At 36.9% G+C, this 21,462-nt stretch overlaps 1 protein-coding gene across 9 annotated transcripts in view; it reads right to left on the minus strand.

Moving 5' to 3' along the window:
- NAALADL2 (N-acetylated alpha-linked acidic dipeptidase like 2) overlaps positions 1 to 21,462 on the minus strand; it is a 455,965-nt gene that overhangs the window by 20,304 nt on the left and 414,199 nt on the right. For all 9 annotated transcript variants that reach the window (XM_065073810.1, XM_065073811.1, XM_065073809.1 and 6 more), the window contains one exon: positions 15,298 to 15,496. In XM_065073810.1, coding sequence (XP_064929882.1) covers positions 15,298 to 15,496 — 199 coding nt within the window. The remainder of the gene's footprint in view (positions 1 to 15,297; positions 15,497 to 21,462) is intronic.

Raw genomic sequence — 21,462 nt, forward strand, 5'->3', positions numbered from 1 at the left:
TCCCTAAAGTATCTGTGATACAATAAACAAAAACTGTCTATGTTGAGAACCAGATAAATTATTGGTTGGTTGATTTTTAAGGATACGCTGTGCTATGGGAAATACTGTAGTTTTCAAAGCAGGAACTGATTTTGCTCCTTCTGACATCAATTCAGGGACTCCTGCTGAGATCCGTGTGAGCAGAACCAGGCTTCTGAAGAACTCTCCTCTACAGTTCCCATAGTTCACAGGGAGATAGAAACCTGTTCACAACCTCTGAAAGCCCTTGAACAGCAGGGGCAATGCTAGAGATAACTACATTACTATCTCCACTCGGGAGGCATGTGATGGTCCTGTCTGGTTGCTGGTGGTTGCGAGAGTCTGACTGAGCTAGAATTCTGCTCCAAATGCCTACAACACTGACATCTTGATCTATATTTGGATCCCTCTATTGCTCTATTGGGGGCAATGTCAACAACTAAAAACGAGATAAGACAATAACAATCAGCAGAGGAACACCAACTTAGCCTGCTAGAAATCAGACTAAAGAAATGAAGACCTGAACATTTGGGGACTGCTGAGGAAATGTCTGTAGTGAATAGGAACATGTCTTCTCCTATCCCATCTTCAAATGTGCTCTAAACAAGACACACAGGCTAAAAGACGTACAGGGATGTTAATGCAGTTTAACTCCACTGCTGTGATTTCTGAATCAGAGGTGATTCCACAGTAAATCCACAGGCAGAGGATCCACTGTAAATGACAAGTATTCCTAGGCTGTCCCGCCTGGCTATGGTACAAATCAATGTCTAATGAGAAAAGCTAACTTGTTTGATGGAGGAGAGAGATAAGCAGTCTGCTGTCATAATTTAAAAAAAATCTTAAATTTTGCAATAGGAACATGACTTTGGCGTAGCTGATTGCATAATACGAAAGAACCTATTTTTTATTTTCATGTATGCAAATAGTAATAAGTAACATTATACGGCACCTATTTTTTCAGATTTTCTGCTAGGAATTCTCACTAGGATCTTACATTTTCCAATTACTTATCTTTGCTTAGCAAACCATGCCACCCCTTTGTTGCATAAAATGATTTCTCTCTACATGCATGTTCATGAGAGTCAAGTTATACTATTTTACTTCTTATCTCTTTCCAAGCTTCATCAAAAGAAAAAAATGGCTAGCCCCATTTATTACTTCCAAGGCTTTACAAGTCAGAAAAGTGTTTTCATTAAAGATTACACATGGACTGAAAAATAAACCCCAGCTATTTCATTGGCACAAGATATCACTATGTGACCACAACATGCATAATGATACCAAGAGACTTTAATTTGTACTGTGAAATTCAATTACTTAAACATTCCTTAATACTAATTGGTTTTGTAGGCTACACCTCTAAAACAACAATTCCAGCCTCTGGCCTAATTGCTTAAGTATCTACCTTCATATTTAACTATTTTCATCTTATAAACATAATTCACACAGCCAGCCTGACCCACACAAAACAGAAAGAGACTCCTACAGAGAAAAGTGCAATACATTATTGATGACATTAACGAAATTACTACACACATCATTTATCTGAATGGGCTTGTTTCAATGACACATCACACTGACCTGAAAAGTATAACACTGAAGCAGGAAACTTAATTAATTAACTTCACGCAGTACCACTGAAAGAGGTAAAATGGCTCCAAACAAAAGAATCAGCTTTAGTAAACTAAAGCAAAGAAACTATAAAAATTAATTCTAAAAGGACCTTTTCTATAACTTTTGTGAGACCTTTTCAGACCTGGAAAAATAAGCATTCTTGATAAAAGTAATGCCATTTGCGTTAAATGCTGTTTTGCATTACCACAAATAAGGATGTAATATCACCCCTACCAGACCAAAATGAACTTGACAAACTCCTGAATTACAGTTCACACTGTGTTGACTTTAATACCGTGTCAAACTATTTTGGAGATTACATTAGAACAACTGGACAATACAAGATAGAACTAGATTAGTACGTTATTCTTGCCATGAAAAGGGATTTTTTAGGTTACAAGAAAAGTTTGTGTTTAGGTAATGTACACTACAAGCTGAATTATTCAGGTACTTACAAGTAGACTCCTATCAAAGAGCCTACATCTGAGATCTTGAAAAGTAATTATTAAATCATTAGGACATGATGGCAAGTACGCAGTCCCACATGAAATGAGTGCAGGTTTTTTCTGTGGCATCACATTAGAATTACTTACAGATAAATGCTATGGGCAGCCTCTGTCTAGTCCAGTTATAACACAACGTGCTGCAACTAGAGCTGCTTCAGCATCCTTACAAACTCAATTTTATAAAACCCTGAACTATTTTTTCTTGTACTCTCCAAGAAAAAAAAGCACACTAGAACAGGGATTCTCTGCATTTCCATTTCTCTTGAAAATGTTTAGTTTTGAAAACACTTTTTCTTACATCTAGGAGTTTGTTTTCATTCCTGTTTGTAAAATATAAAATGTTATTAACTTGGCAAATATATATCTACAAATGCATTCTAATAATATTTACATGTTGGGACTTCCAGTTCCACAGAGTGTTTATTCATTGTAGGACATAGAAACATTACAAATTTTTCTTCTCTGGAACTGCATGAGCTGATTTATACTTGCTTATTTACACTACTTTGTACCTCAGAAAATGTATGGTGAAGGTAGAGAAAACTCCCCTTCTTCCTCTGGGTCCCCTTTGCTTTTGATCTCCAACAGTGCTTCTCCTTTCCTCTCTATTTTTAAAAACTTTTTTAAAACAGTTAAAAAACTTTTTAAAAACAGTTATTTTATCTTACCTATTTTATTTCACAGCACTGTTGTGGCAGAAGGTTTATAATTATAAAATTACAGCTCCTAGCCATGTAAGACTAACTTTTATCAGGACAAAATGGATGCAGTACTGAACTGTCATTACATGTCATTATAGCAAATCCAGAGGAAAAGCTTTTTTCTACCATTCTCATTTCTTGCTGAATTGAATGGTGGAACTCACTGGCACTGGGGCAGTGTGATCAAACATAATGCAGGTGACCAGGGAAGATGGGGATATGGCAGCCAACCTTTTAGGGCAGCTTAGCTGTAAATGTTACTCTATTCCTCCACAAACTTAGCATATTGTATTTAAGGATCCTTTTTTTTTGTCACGTGTTGTTCCTAACTTTTGTTTGCTACACATCCTATCCTTTTTTAAGAGCCATCAACTGCCTTAATTTAGTGCTCTCATTTATAGGACTGCAAAGTGTTCTACCAGTATATAATACAGAAAGTGATATATTTAAATCATGTACACTCAAAGGTGAAAGTCTGCCAGAAAGACAGATATTTGCATGGTATCAGCAGCTGATAAGCTATAGGTAAGCTAGACATCAAGCCCAAATAGTCTAACCAGCTGAAAGGCATTTCAAAGGCATCGTTATGTGACAGTGTTAAACCAGATAGATTCTTTCCCTGCCAGACAGAAATTTATTGCATAGGACACAGGAGTTAGGACACCTTTAATTGAGTCAAATCTGGCAAACGGAAGTTATGGTAAGTCTGCATTTAACGAAATCCTGTTGGGACATGGGGCTGCAAGGAAGAATTATTCCAAGTCTGAATTCATTTCTGAAAGGCCAATTTAGAATATGGCTTTTTAAAACAATAAATGCTGATTTTGGCAGCTCTGCGAAGTGTCTTAGGGCTTACTTTGGCTTGATTGCCTGCTAAATAAACAAAGGAAAAAGAGAAAAACTGGAATTATAGGTGGTTACAAGATACATTATCTTCTATTTCTGTACAGCTATCTTTGGTTACAGTATGTTTTCAGAGGTAATGAATGCCTTGTTATAAAACACACTAATCTCTTAGTGAATTATCACTAAAGCCTAGCCCTGCCTCCAGCATAAGTTGGAGCTTGATGTACCTTGCAACCCTTAGATCTTTGCCAAGGCCTTGAGGGCACTAATACATCTCGCTGGCCCTGACTAGCCTTACTGGTTCCCCTTGGCCCTCCCATTCACATCGCTTGGGCCTATGGCTGGAGGGGCTGCTGTTCTGCTGGCCATGGCATTGTGCTTGGCTGCCCACCCTTCAGGGAGTGGCCAGCGCTCAACACCCCCTGACAGCCTCCACCTAAACAGGTGACCCCATCAGACTGGGTTCTGGAAACACCCATCCTAACCTTACCTACAGACCTTCCCGCCTTTAAACCTATCCTGGTCATCGTTACAGATTCATCTGCCAGATTCCAATTTGCATGTATATGCATTCAGAATCCTAAAGAGAAATGGAAAGATCTGTTAAAAGAAATCAAGCTGAGTAAAGGTTGTTTGGGGATTTTCTTATCACCAACAGTCAACATTCATAGAAAATATCCACTTTCACTCCTGTTCTGAAACATGTAAGAAAAGGATTCTTTTGACAGTGGAATAATTACTGTCAACAGAAAAGATTGACAGAAAATATTGCTAACTGAATGTTAATCTTGATTTTCTGATAATAGGGACAGTGCTCTGTGACAGCCTGGAAAAGATTTCAAACAGGATATTATATCTATGACAACTTGTACCGAAACTTTTCCACTTCTATGAAATAAACAATAATTACTTAATTTCTTTCTGTAATTTTCTATATTTCTGTAGCTTATGACAGAAAACCAGCTTCTAGTATAACATAAAATAACCATGAACAAATGGAAGCTGGAAGCTTGATGTAAGTTGCTAATCATAAGAAGACTGATGTTCTGGAACAGCCTCAAATAAGCAAAATGGAGCTAAGAAGTCTGACTAGTTTAAAGACTGAGTTTGAGTAAAATTAAGCATCAGTAAAATACCTGTTTGCAAGTGCTGAACATCAGCATTACCTTGCACTCACTGTTTTTCCCCTGTTGGAAATTTATTGAGTTTAGGAAACTTATTTCTTTCTTTCTTTGGAGTAAATAAAATCAGTAAGAAGAATAAATTCTACAGCTCCATCAGTACAGAATGACTTCACAGAACAGAGGTGGAAAGAAAAAGAAAAATTAGGATGCATTTGATCTTCAGAAATTGCATGTGATTATTTATGATGGCTAAAGAATAGTCCTCTAAAAAATTAGGCATGATTTTCCCTAGGGATTGATAGAAATTAATAAAGCAACTTTATCTAGACATCACTGAAGAAGCCATAAAACACACTATCAGACTCTTTGCCACAGAGCTTTCAAACCCTATATACTGCTGATGACAGAATGATATATTCTCCGTGGAAATTCAAAAATTCCTTTAAAATCCATCAATATTTTTTCTGTAATTTCTTCAAACAAGGACTTGCATCTATACGTAAGAGCGATGATGCACTAAAGAAAATTAATATAACCATATTTTAAAACATTATGTGCTCGCATCAACTGGTATGAAATACACTTCGTAAAATTTCAAATAATGTAGCTGTTGGTAAAAAATGTAGGCATGTTGTTCTTTGATTTATGCTACACTTGCTTTTCAAATGAAAGAAACATATGCTTATGCTGAATAATTTAGAGGAAACTATTTTTCTTTTAAGGATGTATCAGCCTGAAATACTCAAATTCAAAGCAGATGTGATACTATTTTGAAGGACTTGAGGGAAGTGAATTAATAAAATAATTTCCAAATGGTTCACAGCTGATGTTCTAAAGGCTTCATAGGAATTGTTATTTAGAAATCACATAAAACATCCGATTTCTAAGGAAGATTAACCATTTCTAAAAAAAGCAGCAAGCAGTGTCCAGTATCTGATGCAGTAAACTGCTTGACCTCCGTCTCCATTTCTGATCCTGACTCAATTTATCATCATTACTGAGTAACTCCATATCATGAGATGTGAGACGATTATCTTCACATCCAAAATCAGAAAGGCCATTATCATAAGAGTAAACTATGGATAAAAAATTAATTATGTTATAACTTGTTCTTTATATAAATGCCTGAAGTTGTACTTTTATTCCCTTCAATGCATACACAGAAAATTAATGTTTTTTCAAATCACAGTTAAGGTGATTTTCCTGTTAACGATCTCACCACCAAATTTCTAAGCCATATGGCCTGGGTAATATAGTAGTGGAGGGAGTATTACATATTAACTCTTTTTCCAATAAATTCCACTTATTTTTGTACTATATTTGAGAAATCTTCCCTACTATTTATAAGAAAATGATATATGAAATATTACATTTCTGTCAGATTTAACAGATGCAAAATTTAATACTTTGTATAACTTTCTGAAATAATAGACTATTTTTCTCTGTAACCAAATATTCTTGGCCTATTTCAACATCATAAGCACAGACCTGAACAAGGTCTGCCAGCAAGGGAAACTGAATGGAAATTTTATCCTAATCTGAAGACTTGCTAGGAGTTGGCACGATAGCTCTGCACGGAGCTCATGGAATAGCCTTTGTGAAGGGTTTTTACAGTTGTAACTGCTGTGAAATAGACTAAACCATCTAATAAGGCAAATTATTCAAATAAACGTCATTATGCAAAAAAAACCCCAACACCCCAGCTTATTTTGCAAAGTCAAGACTATACACATTCCTGGAAAGCATGTTTTGGATAAAGTCTTGTCTTCGGGGCCACTAATGCTATGTTAAATTACAACATACGCAATAACATTTACTGTATCAAAACCATAATGGATCTAATGCATAATACAGACAGAACTCACTAAGTGTAAAAATCAGCCTAATTAAAAGAATGGAAGAAAATTCATGAGAAGTACATACAGGACAAATAAATTACGTTATGTGCACCCCAGTTTACCATTCATATCAGGGGAGTGAGAAAGCTGGTTGCCAGCCGTGACATAATCCCCAATTATAGTGGTTTTTTGCTTTTGCAGGTGTAATGAAAAGATTTTCATGTTCTCTGTTTAAATAAGCTTTAAAGTCAACCATAATTACATCTCTGCAGATGGCTAATTCAGTAGTATTTGTGCAGCAAATGCTCTTTAAATAGTAGAAATTTACAAGACAACAAATACAGTCATTACTTCATGGTCATTACATATACTGGTAATTCCAAAGGAAAAAACATTTGAATTGCCACTCAGATGGATCAGGTGTTTTGAGTGTGAGTTACACTCACTTTATTGCATCTTCTCAGTATTAAGAAAGGGCATAACTCAACATGATTCTCAGTCATAAGAAAAGTAATAACCATAGCAGGAATTTGTAAGAGCCTTATCAAACCAGTAATTGCTACTGATGTATGCTAGGATAAATGTGCTGCTGCACACACAGACGAATGTTAAAGAGTCAATATCCCAGCGGCTGGAATTCTATCTATCTGGCCTGGAGAATGAATAACCACAGCACCATTCGGTCATGCCTAGAGGGTCTGGGAGGTTGGGGTTGGAAACCTTCCCAAAGTTACCCAGTGCACAGAGAATGCTCATCCTACAATAACATTGCTTTTCCAGGTCCAACATGAATTAAACAGTTCTTTTACTTTCCTAACTATGCCTGTTCTGGGGAGCTGCACTGGTGGCGAAAGGTACCCCGTGGAAAGCTTCTTGTGCTTTTCAGTGTTACAGCTTGATTTCAACACATTATGCTGATTCACTGAACGAGCAGATTCATGACTGAATCCCTCAAATCCCACTTTGAGTAGCTGCGCCAAATGAACAGGATGTGATCTTAATGATGTCTGGCTCCTGGTAGCTGCGCAAGAGCAAAGTTCCTTTTTTCTTCCCACCCATGCTATACCCCACGCAACAGCTGGGTACAATGTTTAAAAGGAATACAGTGAATAAATTACTTTCAGTCCACCTCATATCAAGGTTGTTTCTCCAGATTCTGCTACTGACTTGCGTGTAGGAATTTGACTCAAATGATTATTTTAAACTGAAATTAGTGTGCCAAACATGTTACTGTATCTTTTTAAAGACAGCGATAGCTGTATAAGTGCTATTAGAACCTAGTGTTCAGGATTTGATGGGAAATATTTCTTAATTTGTACCAACCTAGTTACGTTCAAATCACTGCTTTCCATGCCATTAACTACCTGGTTTGTCTCTGGTTTTAGGATTAGAAAAAAAAATAACCTGGCAGTTAGGGATTGCAATTATATCCTTATAAATTATTTTCAAATCAGAGGTGACTTGCACAGATGACTTGGTCTATTCAGTTTTATGATAAAGAACACTATTGACTATGCTTTAAAAATTCTAGAAACTCGTGATTGTCACCACTTTTACAAATTCTGGTCACTGGACACATGACACCTACTCAGAGAAGCATACAAACTAAGAACATAATCCTTTCATTCAATGGCTGCTACCAAAGACTGCGAGAAAAACCACCTTCCAAGTAAGCATTAACTAAAGACTTACCAAGCACTGAAGAGCATCCCTGATCTTCCAACAGCACATAGCTACTACTGTTCACCTATCTCATGAAACTTCTTTTTGCCTCCCCACATTCTTGGGAAGAACATAAAACCATCCTTGGAATATTTCCTGTGATTTTTTTTTTTTCCCAGCAGTAGTTCATAAAGTGAGCTACAATGAAGTAAGTCTTACTGAAAATGTGTGTCACTTCTGTTCTGAATATTTGACTTTGTCATCTCTATCTTGCCCTTTCAGAAACTACAATGAGACCACACAAACACTGCAGAGTTGGAAGGAGGACGGCAGAAGAAAATGAGAGGACATTTCAGGTGTAAAAAACAGATTTGGACAAATGTGTATCAGAGAGAAGGGAGCAGAACAAGAACTGCAGAGCCAAGAAACACCAGTGAAGGATTAGAAAGTTAAACAAGTAATACCACTAATCATAACTCCACTTAAAAGATGTGAAACAATTATAGAAGAAAAAGAAATGCAAATTTTGAAAGATACAAGATATAAGGGTGAAAAGTCAGATGGAGAATCACTGCTGTGCAGTAAGACAAAAATTAATTTATTCTGACTGAATGGCAAAATCTGAGGTCCACTATTCTAAAATGAGTACACAATGCTCTACTTCTCCCTCAACATCATTCTAACATTGTATTTACAAACTGCACATGGCAGATAACATGAGACAGAACATTTATCTACCACTGACAGTGCAACATGAATTGTTGCTGTATTTCCCACACCAAGGATCAGCAGCATCATATCAAATCACTCTCTGCTCCACATAATACAAGGCAGAAAAAAAAATTATTCATGTGTTTGGTTCAGGTTGGTCAACAATGTATTGTAACAAACTATACAGGCCTGTTTACCACTTGAAGCCACAAATGAGGAGTTAAAAATGAAAAAAATCTAATCTGCAAAGAGTCTGAACAATGAGATGGTGTTAATGTCTTCTGTTTAAATTCTGGGATAGTTGTGTCTTTTTCTTTTTTCAGATAACATTGCACTACATGTTTACTCATGTCACTGTTTAAGATTTGCAGAATATTTGCATATCTAATGCTTGCCCTCTGTAAAGTCAATTGTTTACACATGGAAATTTAATAAGGACTTTAATTTTCCAACTAAACTTACTTCTAGAAACTAGAGTCTTAGGGTATGTGAATTTTGACACCTGAGCATCTGATGCAGTTTATCACCAAAACAGAAATAAATCCCGTGCACTCTGTACATATGTCAAGAATGTATATAATGAATCTCAGTCTGAAATGAAAACATTTGTTCTAGTAAGCAAAAAACACCTGAGCGGCATGAGATTAGCAGTGATGCAAATTACCTCTTTGTGCAGTGCTAAAAGCATCTTTTGATTGTTCTTTCATTTCATTATGGCAAATTCAGGGCTCAAAATACATCATCGCTTATAGCGAGTATTTTATTCAGGGCATTATAATGTACTGATTTGTTGGAAGCTTTTAGCCCAATGAAGTGTTAATGTCACACCTGGGTATCTATGATAAAAAGAAGCAAGAGGAAGAAGTTTAACCGGTACAAATGAGCAATAAAAACTGCTGGAGGTCTTTCTTGAAAACAAATTCGTTTTGAAATCGTTACTTTCCACCTACTTGTTACTCAATTCCATCTACTAAACATAGCACAATGGCCCTCGCAACAATTCCATAAATAGTGGATGACAGATGCATACAGTATTTCCTAAAGGGAAGATTTTACACAATTTGACTTTGTTTCTTTTAAAAAAATTGTCAAAAGAACTGTCAATCAGGACATAACTGATCCCTAAGCAATGGTCCATTAAGAATAAAAACCACCTAACTGGAGCAGAAATGACAGTCTCAGCCCTTGTGTGCCTTTTTTGGACTTTTAGAAACTGAAGACACAAAGTCTGGTTTTAGTGACTCTTAGATTTGGAAATCTTGGTGGGAGCATCACAGGGTATTCTAGGAAACCCTGCATCCTTACTACTTGACCCATCTAGTATCAACAGCATCCATCAAACATGAAGATCAGGTTGAGTTCTAGACACGGACCTGAAGAAATCAATCACTTTCAGAAAGGGAGGACAACTCACTGCACCGCGTCCTCTGCCTGATACGCCATGAAGTTTTTTTTATTGTCTCATTTATTTGCATTATTATTATTCACTGTTTCAATGCCACTTGAAGTGCTACTCCTTTCAACAAAAATGGACCACTCTCTCTGTGAACACCTAAGGAGTCTACACACAGGATAGACACATGAGGTTGACAGGTTGTCAGAGGCTGTGGTGATCAGCAAATATAAGAAATACAATAAAATATATAAGGAAGAAAAGGGGGAATGGTCTTACTCAATCTAGATAAACCTAAGATTTGAGCTCAATATTTATAAACACCAAGAAGATACAAGCTGTCTTGTTATTCATGATATTGCTTATGTCGGTGTTTTGGTAGGTGTTTTCGTAGAGGGAAAAGGATACAAAAGCATGACAGCAGGCTTTTAAAATCAAAGAATTTTAAGGATTAGCTCATGCATGAAAGACAAAAGAGACAAAGAGGAGACAAGTAACTCAGCATGGACTCTTTTACCCCATTACCTAACTCACATTCATTTACAGAAATGTAAATGGCTCAGAAGCCATGCAGAGATCCAGTTAATCAGTATCAGAACAGGGGTCAGCTGGTGTTTCCTCGCCCTTATCAGACAAGCTGCTTTCACTGTAGGGAAACTGCCCCAGGTCTTTGATTCCATCTATGTTTATTTATGGCTGAAGTACCCTTGGTTTAGAATGCAGAGATAAAGCATCTTCTCTTGTCCCTAGCAGGCAACTACACATGCTTTACTGAATGCTGACGAGGGTAAGAATTTGAGGTTTTCTTACTATATACCAGCATTTATAGAATTATCTTATTTCTTTGCTGAGGCTGACCATCTCACTGAGAGGACGATATGCTTGAGATCATCCTTTTTTTTTTCTCTCTGTCTGCGCAGAGTGCCTAAAGTAACAGAAGCTCTGTTCTTACCTTAGCTTTGTACATGCCACTGCAGTGTCATCTATGGTTATCGGTACTAGTAGCAAAATATGATCATCAGAAAATACACAGAAATCTTCAGTGCAAGTATACGTTTTAAGAGTGGAAAGTGAGAAATGGTTAAAGGAAAAAACCAAACATATATAAATTTCTACTGATTATTCCAGTAAAATAATGACAAAGATCTAAAGATCTAAAGATCTAAATCAGAACAGTATCAATATTATGTCTATGTTAGGAGGAGCAAAGACGGATAAATGAAAAATATCAATAGCTGTCCTACTTTGGTTCTAAAGATTTATTTTAGAAAGTCCACCCAGGGTTACCATCGCAAATCACAGAAATCCTTCAGGTACAATAAAACTCAGAGATTTTGTCCTAACCCCAAATCAAGCCCCAGGGTAACCCTTGTAGGGTAATATTTCCCAACCTATTATTTTTCATTCTGCCTGTATTTCTGGATAAGACTAAAATACCCAGATGAAAGCTGTATCTCCAGCTCAGCTGGAAATAGAATATCATGGGGAAAGTCTGCTATTGTCAAATTTTCAGTTCAATGTCATGAAGTTTAGGTAAGAAGGATAAAAATCTGAACTACAGTGTTTACTGATGCCGTATTGAACAACCTGCCAATGTGAATCATCATTACTTAAATTTAGTTAGGATGTCCTAAAATAACTAAAAAAAAAAAAAAATTGAATTCTGTAACTTTGAATAATTTTATTGTTCATTATAGATGAATAATGCATCAATTATGCCCAAATATTGTCCTATGACATTGACTGGAATGAAGCATCTATCTTTTTAACTACATACATATGGTAAGAAACTACAGCTATGGCAATGAGTGAGATAAGAGAAAATATATATTAGTTCCATTGTAGTGGAAAAACACAAGTAGGTTGCAACCTTCCTCCTGGAGTAAAGCAAAAAATCCACCTTTCCATTTAATTCAAGTTCTAGAAGTAAAAACATAGTATAGATCTGGCGAGCTGTGAATTAGGACAAACATAAGCCTAAAAATGATGCCTAAACTTCAGCAAATTTGTCAGGTACTTTGATTGAGGTTGAGAATATGAGTCCAAATGGGTATACAGGAAGCAATCATTTTTTCATGAAGAATACGTGCTTTACTGTACACACAAATTCTTCCTTCAGAAGGCTGTAAATTACAGTATTTATGGAATCTTAATGATCTAAACACAGTTGGAGCCTGAAGGTCAAGGCTGCAAACTGCATCCTAAATTTCTGTTTACAGATGAAGCATAGTATTTATTGCTGCACTGCTTGCGCTGCTATAGTTAAAGGCTGCCAGCATTTCCATTATAAACCACTATTTCAGGGCTTTATAACTTGCCCATCCATCTTCTGACTGGGATGAAACATGGCATGCAAGGTCCTGGCTGCGAGACCAATTTTTTTGTTTGTTTTCTTTGGCAAATTACATAAAGAAAAGCTTAAAGTTATACAAGAAAAAAAAAAAAAAGTATATCAGGTTTTTCAAGTACTTCTAGTCTCCCCGTGATACAATTATAGCTTCAGAACACAAAATAGATTCATACAACTGTATCAATTAATAGAAGGGCTTTCAATTCCTAAAAAGTGACCCAAATAAATATTCATTGATAGGTGTCTTTTTTTGAAAAGAAACTGCGCTGCAGATTTTTAATGTCTGGAAAGGAAATCAGAAATCTATGACTGTCCTCAACTCTATCTGCATTAAAGGTAAATTTATACTACAATTACACACCTTGTCACAGTACGAAGAACGCATTCCTTTTAAATAAGTATGATACACAAGGTGTACTTTACTGTTATATACTCCTGATGACAGGTAAAAAAGCTCAGAGTAAAGACAAATCCAATGTTTTCAAGCAAACTCTATTATCATCTACTATTAAATCTTGTATCAAATGTAATAAAATCAGGAGTGTAAAATTTACAAAATTTTCACTTCCATACTATTCACTTTGCCAATGTGAACACTGCGCTGTGCACCAAAGTACTGCTGAGAGAAGGCAGATGAAAAATTTAACTTACCTTATACCTGTATATCTAGCAATTACATCCTGATACATAATAAAGTTAATACTGCAAGCACTACAAGAATTTAAATATTAGAAGACCTCAAAAACCCTGTTATTTGCATCATGAGTTTTGGTATAATTTATTTTTACACATAAAGAACAGGGCCAGATTCAACAATGTGCCTTTGCAATGCAATGCAGACACATTACATTATGTTAAGCAGTTTTATGGCTCCTTTGCAACACCACACCAGCTCACACAAGACAGACAGCAGCATTAAACCTGGAATATTAGAATTTATTTTATCACATTTTGGTTTATTTCTTTGTATTATAAATCCAGTCACAGCAGGAATGAAGTAAATTAGTCCCTCCCCAAATATGATATTTTCTTTATTATAGCTGTGGGAATTTTATTCATTAACACTGTTGAGTTCACCACAACTATATTTTCTTTTTTTTTTTTTTTTCTTTTGGTTTTTGTTAAAACACGGCTGCATTTGTTTTACGCCATTCCTGATGCTTGGAAGAATCTCTTCCTCCTGATGCTGTAGCTTTGTGCTCTTTTTCCAAAGCATACTTCTGCCACCTATTTTGTGCCCACTTGAAACAATCACTAGCAGGAGACATTTAACAGTTTTTCCCCATCAGCTGCAACAAAGTATCCGTTTATTACTTTAGTTCTGGTTGCAAGTACATTTATATTCCTAAATAACACAGATGCCTCATTCACTTCTGTGTCCTGGCCCCTGTATGTCTCCTGTGTACATATGTCAGTTCACTTCTGAGCTCTCTTTCATGTCAGCTGGTTCTCCTGAATTAAAACCTGGCTATGGCTTTAGGGACAGTTTTACCTGAGAAAGGACAGTATGGATGTGCCATTCGCTATCTGCAGCCACAAGGTCCTTCACAACAATCCCAGTAGGCCCAGTGAAGTCCAGCACCCCACACATGGCCTCAGCTCCCTAGCCCAGGGCATTCCAAACACATCCCTGGGGTCAGGCTATGCAGCAGAACACTGATGGGCTGCAATACAGCGCTCCAGTGTGTGCTGAAGCAAACACACACACTTTATTACTTGTGCGGAGCAGCCAGAGGACCAGGCATTATTCAGGACGCGCTTGGCCAATTCTTGCTTTTCAAACTTTTTTAAGCTACTGATTGCTGTTAAGGTGGGGTTTTTTTGGTGTGGTGTTTTGTCGCTGTTGTTGTTGTTTGTTTGTATGTTTTTTTGTAGAGGAATTTATGGTGAGAGATAGAGACCTGTAGATTTCTTTCTTAGAAAGCAAAAGATTGAGTGATTATGACATCTTAAAATCAACCTGGGCAGTGCAGCTGAACACATACTGGAGAATAATTCTAACCAGAGACCAGATGTTATGAACGGTGACTGACTAAGGCCCTCTCATTCACGCCACTCTACTGCCTTTGACTGGTTGAAATGCACCCAAGAATAATGCTATATAATTAAATATATTAAATAATGCCACACAGTATCTTGTATAATTCTGAATCGTCAATGAACTGTAAAAAGTTTTAAATAAAACATAGGTGGAGCTTGTCAAGCAGTATTAGACTTCAAAATCTTTTCTTCTCGTGAAAGCTTACTGTACCGTCTAACACAAGTATCTGTCATGCTGCCTTAGTTGCCATCACACTGTACATCTTGTTAGCAGCAGTGTCATGACAGAAATGCTACAGCGCTGCATTCTAATGACGTCTTGTATTGTAACGAATTAATGTTTTCTGCAGGATGGATGAGATAGGGAAAAAATAGCTTTAATCTTGGATATTCACTGAGATATTTTTTTTTAGAGAGCATGACAGCTTTGAAAACCACACTATGGGAGATCACCATTTCCCCACAAATGAAGAATGAGTTGAACACAATACCTGTAAAGTCCTGGAGGAGCTCGATGAACCAGGAAGCTTTTCTCCAAGCTTTGTAGCACATCATTGAGCATCCTGACTCTGATAGGAGCCCGCTCCTTGGGGTCATTAGCTGGGCGCATCTCATCTGATTGGAACAATTCTGCAGTGTCCCTTAGCTGTGATGCCAATGCCAGCAACTGAGGAATATCTATGTCATCACCTAGGAACAGTAAGACAAAGGCAGTTGCCAGTGATTAAGAGAATGTTGCTTGTTACTTTTGCTTACAAGTCAAAATTAATAGTCCAATTAAAATCTGAGTTTCTTTTCCATTGTGAGAATTATGTAATGGCTCGAGGAAAGCCACAGATCATTGTGCTGATCAAAAGCTCCGATCTGTTTTTCAAAGGTCAGTTTGGGATGTGACGTTTTAAGATCTAATAAGCCATGAGGAAAGCAGCTTGAAATCTACCATCGAAAAAATGGGCATGCAGGAAGCAATGGTTATAAATCAGCAACTGTGACATTTCCTTCTGAGACAGAATTTATTAAATGCCTTTTGATGCTACAGCTCTCAAGTTGAAAGCTTGTGCTCAGATTCCATAATGACTGCTGTACCAAAAACCATAATATGCAGAATTTAACTGAATTTTGTTCAATGTTTTAGAATCCTAGAGATTAACAACAGTTGTAGAGGGGATCCAAAATTGTTCCTCTTAATCACTTACATTCTATGCCAATGAGCCAACTAACACTTTAATTGATATCCAAATGTAAACTCTAATCCAGTCAATATTTCCATAACATTTTAAACTTGGAATGTTAACTGTAACTTTGTTTGCAGTCCTACACAGACACCAAAAGAATAAAGGCCCACAACACCTCGGAGCACGCTGTGTTTTGGATATCTCCCTATTCATGGTTCAGAAATAAGAACATGCCACGTGAACTGGAGCATTGTGAACATGCCGTCTATTCCAACCTGCAGTGCAGGTGAAGTGCATGCCCACCTTTCCCAGTGTGTCCATAAACTTCTTTAATTTTTATAAGCACATGGAGAGACAAAGCAGATTCTGAACCTGATATAAAGTCAAAAATAACATCAGTCACCAAAAACATCTCCAGGATGTAGAAATCATCTTTAAGACTCAAGATTCACTTCACCTATTAAGGACAAGGAAATTAACTATCCTTAGATCTTTTAAACAATGATTTAATTAAAAAAAAACCCTTGGTGAGTTCAGTATCTTAGTGATGGCTAATCCAACAAGGTGGTTCAAGACATTAGTCAGACGAATATAAAAGTTTCTTGTCTAATAGATATATGGAGAGATCAGAAATAGTAAATCAAGCCATTTCTCAAACTATTTATGGATGGAGTCTGAAAGGCGATCACGTAACAGTAACGGAAAAGCAAATAGGTACAACTAAGTAATTCAAGTAAATGCCTGAATACAACTTATTCTCCCTCACTTATGCAAGAAGAAATTTGCTATTGGATATATTTCAGCAAAAGGAAAGGAGTTCATAGATCCCCACGTGCTCCTGTCATTCAGCTGACTAACACATTCCAATCTAGCAAAACATGAAATGATCCAAAATACATGGAAAGACAGATGCTGGTGAAAGAGAAACTGTCAGATTTCCTGAGCTATCAAAATGAATTTCAACAATGAACAGAAGCTTCTTGTGAGAACAAGAGTGAGAGAAGATGTTTTGTGTCTGTCTTAGTTTGGGACAAGTTTGCTTTGTCAGTGACTCTTGCCCAATCCACCTTTCCCTAATTAGAATGGGTAACAGACACTGCAGTACCTTGATGTATAGGACTGGTATCTTTCTGATTCAGTATGGAGTAATTTAAAGTCTGATTAAGTTAGGCTGATGCCTTAGAAAAATATACTCCAAGCATATAAACTTGGTACATTTGTGGCATTTTGCAAAATATCATACCCTCAATTTTCAAATCCCAGGCAAACACCCTGCAGCTGAAGAACTTGTGCACACCTTAGCCAGGGACTTGTGTCAGTATGGAAAGGTTTAAATCCACCCTGTTAGAAAAAGCACTTCATATTCCAAGTAACATACAACATTAATAATTTTTATTTTGAATATTACATAAAAAATTGTATGTTAGCTATGCCTTTTCAATAGGCAAGTTGAGATACATGGAAAATACCTCATTCTATATCTGGAAACGAAGCCAACCAGACTACCCTTTCTGTAACATAAAAATCCTGTAAATGCTTTTACTCCTTTCTCCACAACATGCATTTTCCCCCTAAACCAACCACATTTTACTTTACAGTCATGAGTAAAAAGCACTGTTTACCTTTCACTCCAAACCAGCACTCATTATGAAACAAACACCTAGGTCCCTTTTTTAATACTTCAGGATGAGACTGGCAAGTGTCTATGGCTAGTGGTACCACAGAGAATGAAGGACACCGTTTTAAGGACATCAGAAGTTTTTACCACAACACACTGAACATCACTGCCAAGGGAAACTGTCATTTATGTTTTTCTTAAGTTGAGAAGCTGGGAGGGGAAAGGTAAATGATTTTTAAAGAAAAGGATGCATTAACTAATAATGTCTCATAACCCTCCTTCACAGAAAATGTTTAAAAATCCTGCAAGTGTTAATTCACTTAAGAAAACAATGCCACATTACTACATTTTGTATTCTTTGTCCTTTTGTTTGTAGTATGAATCATGATGAATCATCTAAGCTAGTTCTTTAGTTGTTAAAGAAATAAAATTTCAAGTACAAGAAAGTGAATCAAGAGTATTTATACTCTTGATCAGAGAATTACACTGTCAAATTTCATTACACTAGCTAAAGGTAACTGTATTTTAGTCAGAAACAGGTTACAACAAATAGAAATTTGTTTTACAGACACTGAATGCAAAAGCCTTTCCCTGTGTAACTGATTGCTCTTATGAAAAGAACTGCTAGAGGTTTAACATTTTTAAATTGTGTTTGTGCCCTCTGGTATGCATGTACTTGCCTACCAGTACCTACAGGAGAATAAGCACAGACAAATCAGCAGTTTAAGGCATGACACTCACTCTCCATGCATGTGAGCATGTGCTTGCATGGAAGAGAGAAGGGAAACTGCTTCAGGTTTTGATTAGCTTGCAAATTCAGGATCAGCTATGGTGTGTTGTCGTATTCAGTAGGAAGAGTTTTCATGCTGTGCAAAATCGGATGATCAGACCTGGCAGTGGAAAATCTGAATGGGAAAGCTTTGTAGAAAGTACCCTAAAGGGGGCAGAAACACAAATCCACGGACATCTTCAGTGCAAAGAATATGTTGCCATCAGCTTCAATTTTGCTACCATGACTTCTACTGACCAAGCAAACTAATCTGGTGTTGCTACTAGAAGTCTCTTTTCAAAAAAGTAGTCATTAAAAAGGCATGCTGTGACATATTATGTGTGCTAATACAGTGCAAGTTATCAACGATTTTGTACAGAGGTGCTGAAACATACATAGGCTACTGCTATGGAACAGATGCTCATCCTTTCCCTTCCGTACCAAATGCTTTGTCCACAGAAAACTCATTTTTCTATTATTTTTTTTTCAGGTTGATGAAAGGTTTGCCAGTACTAATATATAATATCCTTGAAAGAATATTGAAGACAAGATGTCAGTGTTTCACGGCAAAGACAGAATTTCTATATCATCTCTGTAGCAGTCAAGAATAATGGGTGGGAACAGTAAAGAAGGAAACTTTCTGAACATTACAGACAGATGGAGAAAGTAACTCTGAAAAGTGCCCTAAATGATTGGGGAAACACGGTCAAGCAGGTAAAATGATGCAAGCTGAAGACTAGCAGATAGCTCTAGGCACTGAGTATGCAGCCATCAAGTAAATGACAGAGATATATTTCTGTATTGATTTTTCTAAGGATGAAGAGTTTAGACTGATGTTTTGAAATGTATGAGTTGATCTAGGGCTGTGGAAAGTCATGCAGATTTTCCTGGAAAAGGCTTATCATAAGACAGATTATTTTTAAACTTCTGCTAGCACTGCTTACTATTATAATCCGAAGTACTTCAGATGCTGTAACATCTGTAAAACATCCATTCTGAGGAGAAGAAAGGGCCTAACTGATAGGAAGCAATGTACAACTGACACCGTGACAGCCAAAGAGCTTTAAGTCCCAGCTCTAGCTCTCCCTATAAGAGGAAAATCAGAAAATCTCATCCCCACTTAATTTGCCTTCATAGGCCTTTCTCACCCACTACCTATTAGACATGGCTTACAGCTTATCTGATTTGTTTACCAGCTCCAGCAGCCTGTGATGACAGCCACAACTAGGGAATCTTGGCGCAAGGTCTGGTGCTACTCAGCCAAAATCGAAGGCTGGTGCAACAGATACTGATTTTTGAAAGGTACAGATACCAATTTTTGAAAGGTCTGCATGAGTCCAGGTGGGCCCAGTGACCTCCAATAATGAAACAGTATCAGCTTTCACAGCCAACAGCATGTAAGCAAAAGACACGGCTCACAACAAACCTGGTTGTCTTTATTTTTCGTTCGTGCTGAGTCAATCAGGTGCAAAGGTGCAGAAAGGCTTTTGATCCTAGTGAGACACTTTTAACACCTTCATCAATCCCTGAAGTCTGCTGTAATAAATACTAGATTATGTAGAGAGGCTCAGACCCAGTGTAAGAGAGGCCACAATGAGCAAGTCCAGAATGCATAGTGCATTTAGCAGATGATATGAATGTTTTGAATAAAAATACTTATAGATATACAAAATACTTACATGCAAATGCTTATACATTTGTATTTGCATATGCATACAAAGTACTTATAGAAGTACTTAAAAGAACCATTTGTATCATTCACACACCAGATCTGACATCTTGCTTGTGCCCTACCTCAAAAGATAAATTGGGTTTTCATATTACGCAAAGATATTTTTGTATTTGATTCAAGTTGCAGTGGGTCTAGTTTTTAAATGCATGACAGGCACAAACACCGCACAACTGCAATGTGTAGTTAACGTGAATATTTTAAACTGTCACTTATTTATGAATTTCTCTAAGGCATCACATCTGTGATCAGATAGATAACAGCCTGAATAGCCCCAGGGACCTGGTTTTCACTCTTGGAACCCATCTCATATAATTTATGACCACAAGGTTTCCTGTTAAACATCAGATAATCAATGGACACACAAAAAGAAATGATTCTCCAGTCACAATCCTTCCTTTCAGGTAAACCCAAAAGCAGCAGCTTGTTTCCAAGAGCTCCAAATGGAGAGAACATGGTGCTGAACAGCTGTTTCCCCACCCTTCTGAGGAACAGGCCCTGAGCCAGATGGAAGCATGTTGTGGATGACATTTCCCTACAACCTGCCACCCAGCCTATCCTGAAGGTAAGAAATGGTTTACAAAGTGCTGAGCAACATCCTGTTGAACTTAACAGAGCTAACAGTACAGACATCCATTACAGAATCAATCCTTTGGAAACATAAATAAATGCAATGTTAGCAAATATCAAGATGCACACATATTTTTATGAGGACATCCAGAAGCCTGAAAAACTGTGACTCAAGTATTTATACCTATGAGTTCAAGAATGTGAGAAAATCCAACAGGCAATAAAATATGTGTTGAAGTGATTGGCCGAACCATATGCGAGACAGAAAATCAAGCCTAATGAGAAAATCTTCAAGCATGTCATGCAGATTTCCCTTCAACTTTTCTACATTCACAGTTTTCATCAAGTTGGAGAAGGAAAACGGTTTACTCAATGTATCTTTGAACTGGAAATCTAAGACAACATAAAATATTTTCAGGAATGAAGAAATCCACAAGCCATGCTGAAAAAGTGCAACTTCTACTCCAAGTGATCAAAAAAAAGACCATTGTCTTCTTGGTTTCCAAAATAAAAACAAACTGTTATTTGACACAAATCAGAGATAGATGAAACATGACAGTCATGAGAAAAGCCATTAGAGGAAACTCCAAAGTGAACAGCTGGAAGAAAATTTATCCTGCTGGCCCTACAGCCTAGAAAATAATTTTCCCTCCCCTGAAGTGGCTGAGATGAATGATCTAACTGAAGTTAGAGGAAAAAAGTCAGTTTAAATCAACATTTCCTGTTACTCAAAATAAAGAGAAAAGGAAGAACGATACCAGACATCTCATGTTCAGTTGAAGGAATACCAGCTGA

Source organism: Columba livia, chromosome 9 (assembly GCF_036013475.1).
Source record: "Columba livia isolate bColLiv1 breed racing homer chromosome 9, bColLiv1.pat.W.v2, whole genome shotgun sequence".
Lineage (NCBI taxonomy): Eukaryota > Metazoa > Chordata > Aves > Columbiformes > Columbidae > Columba > Columba livia.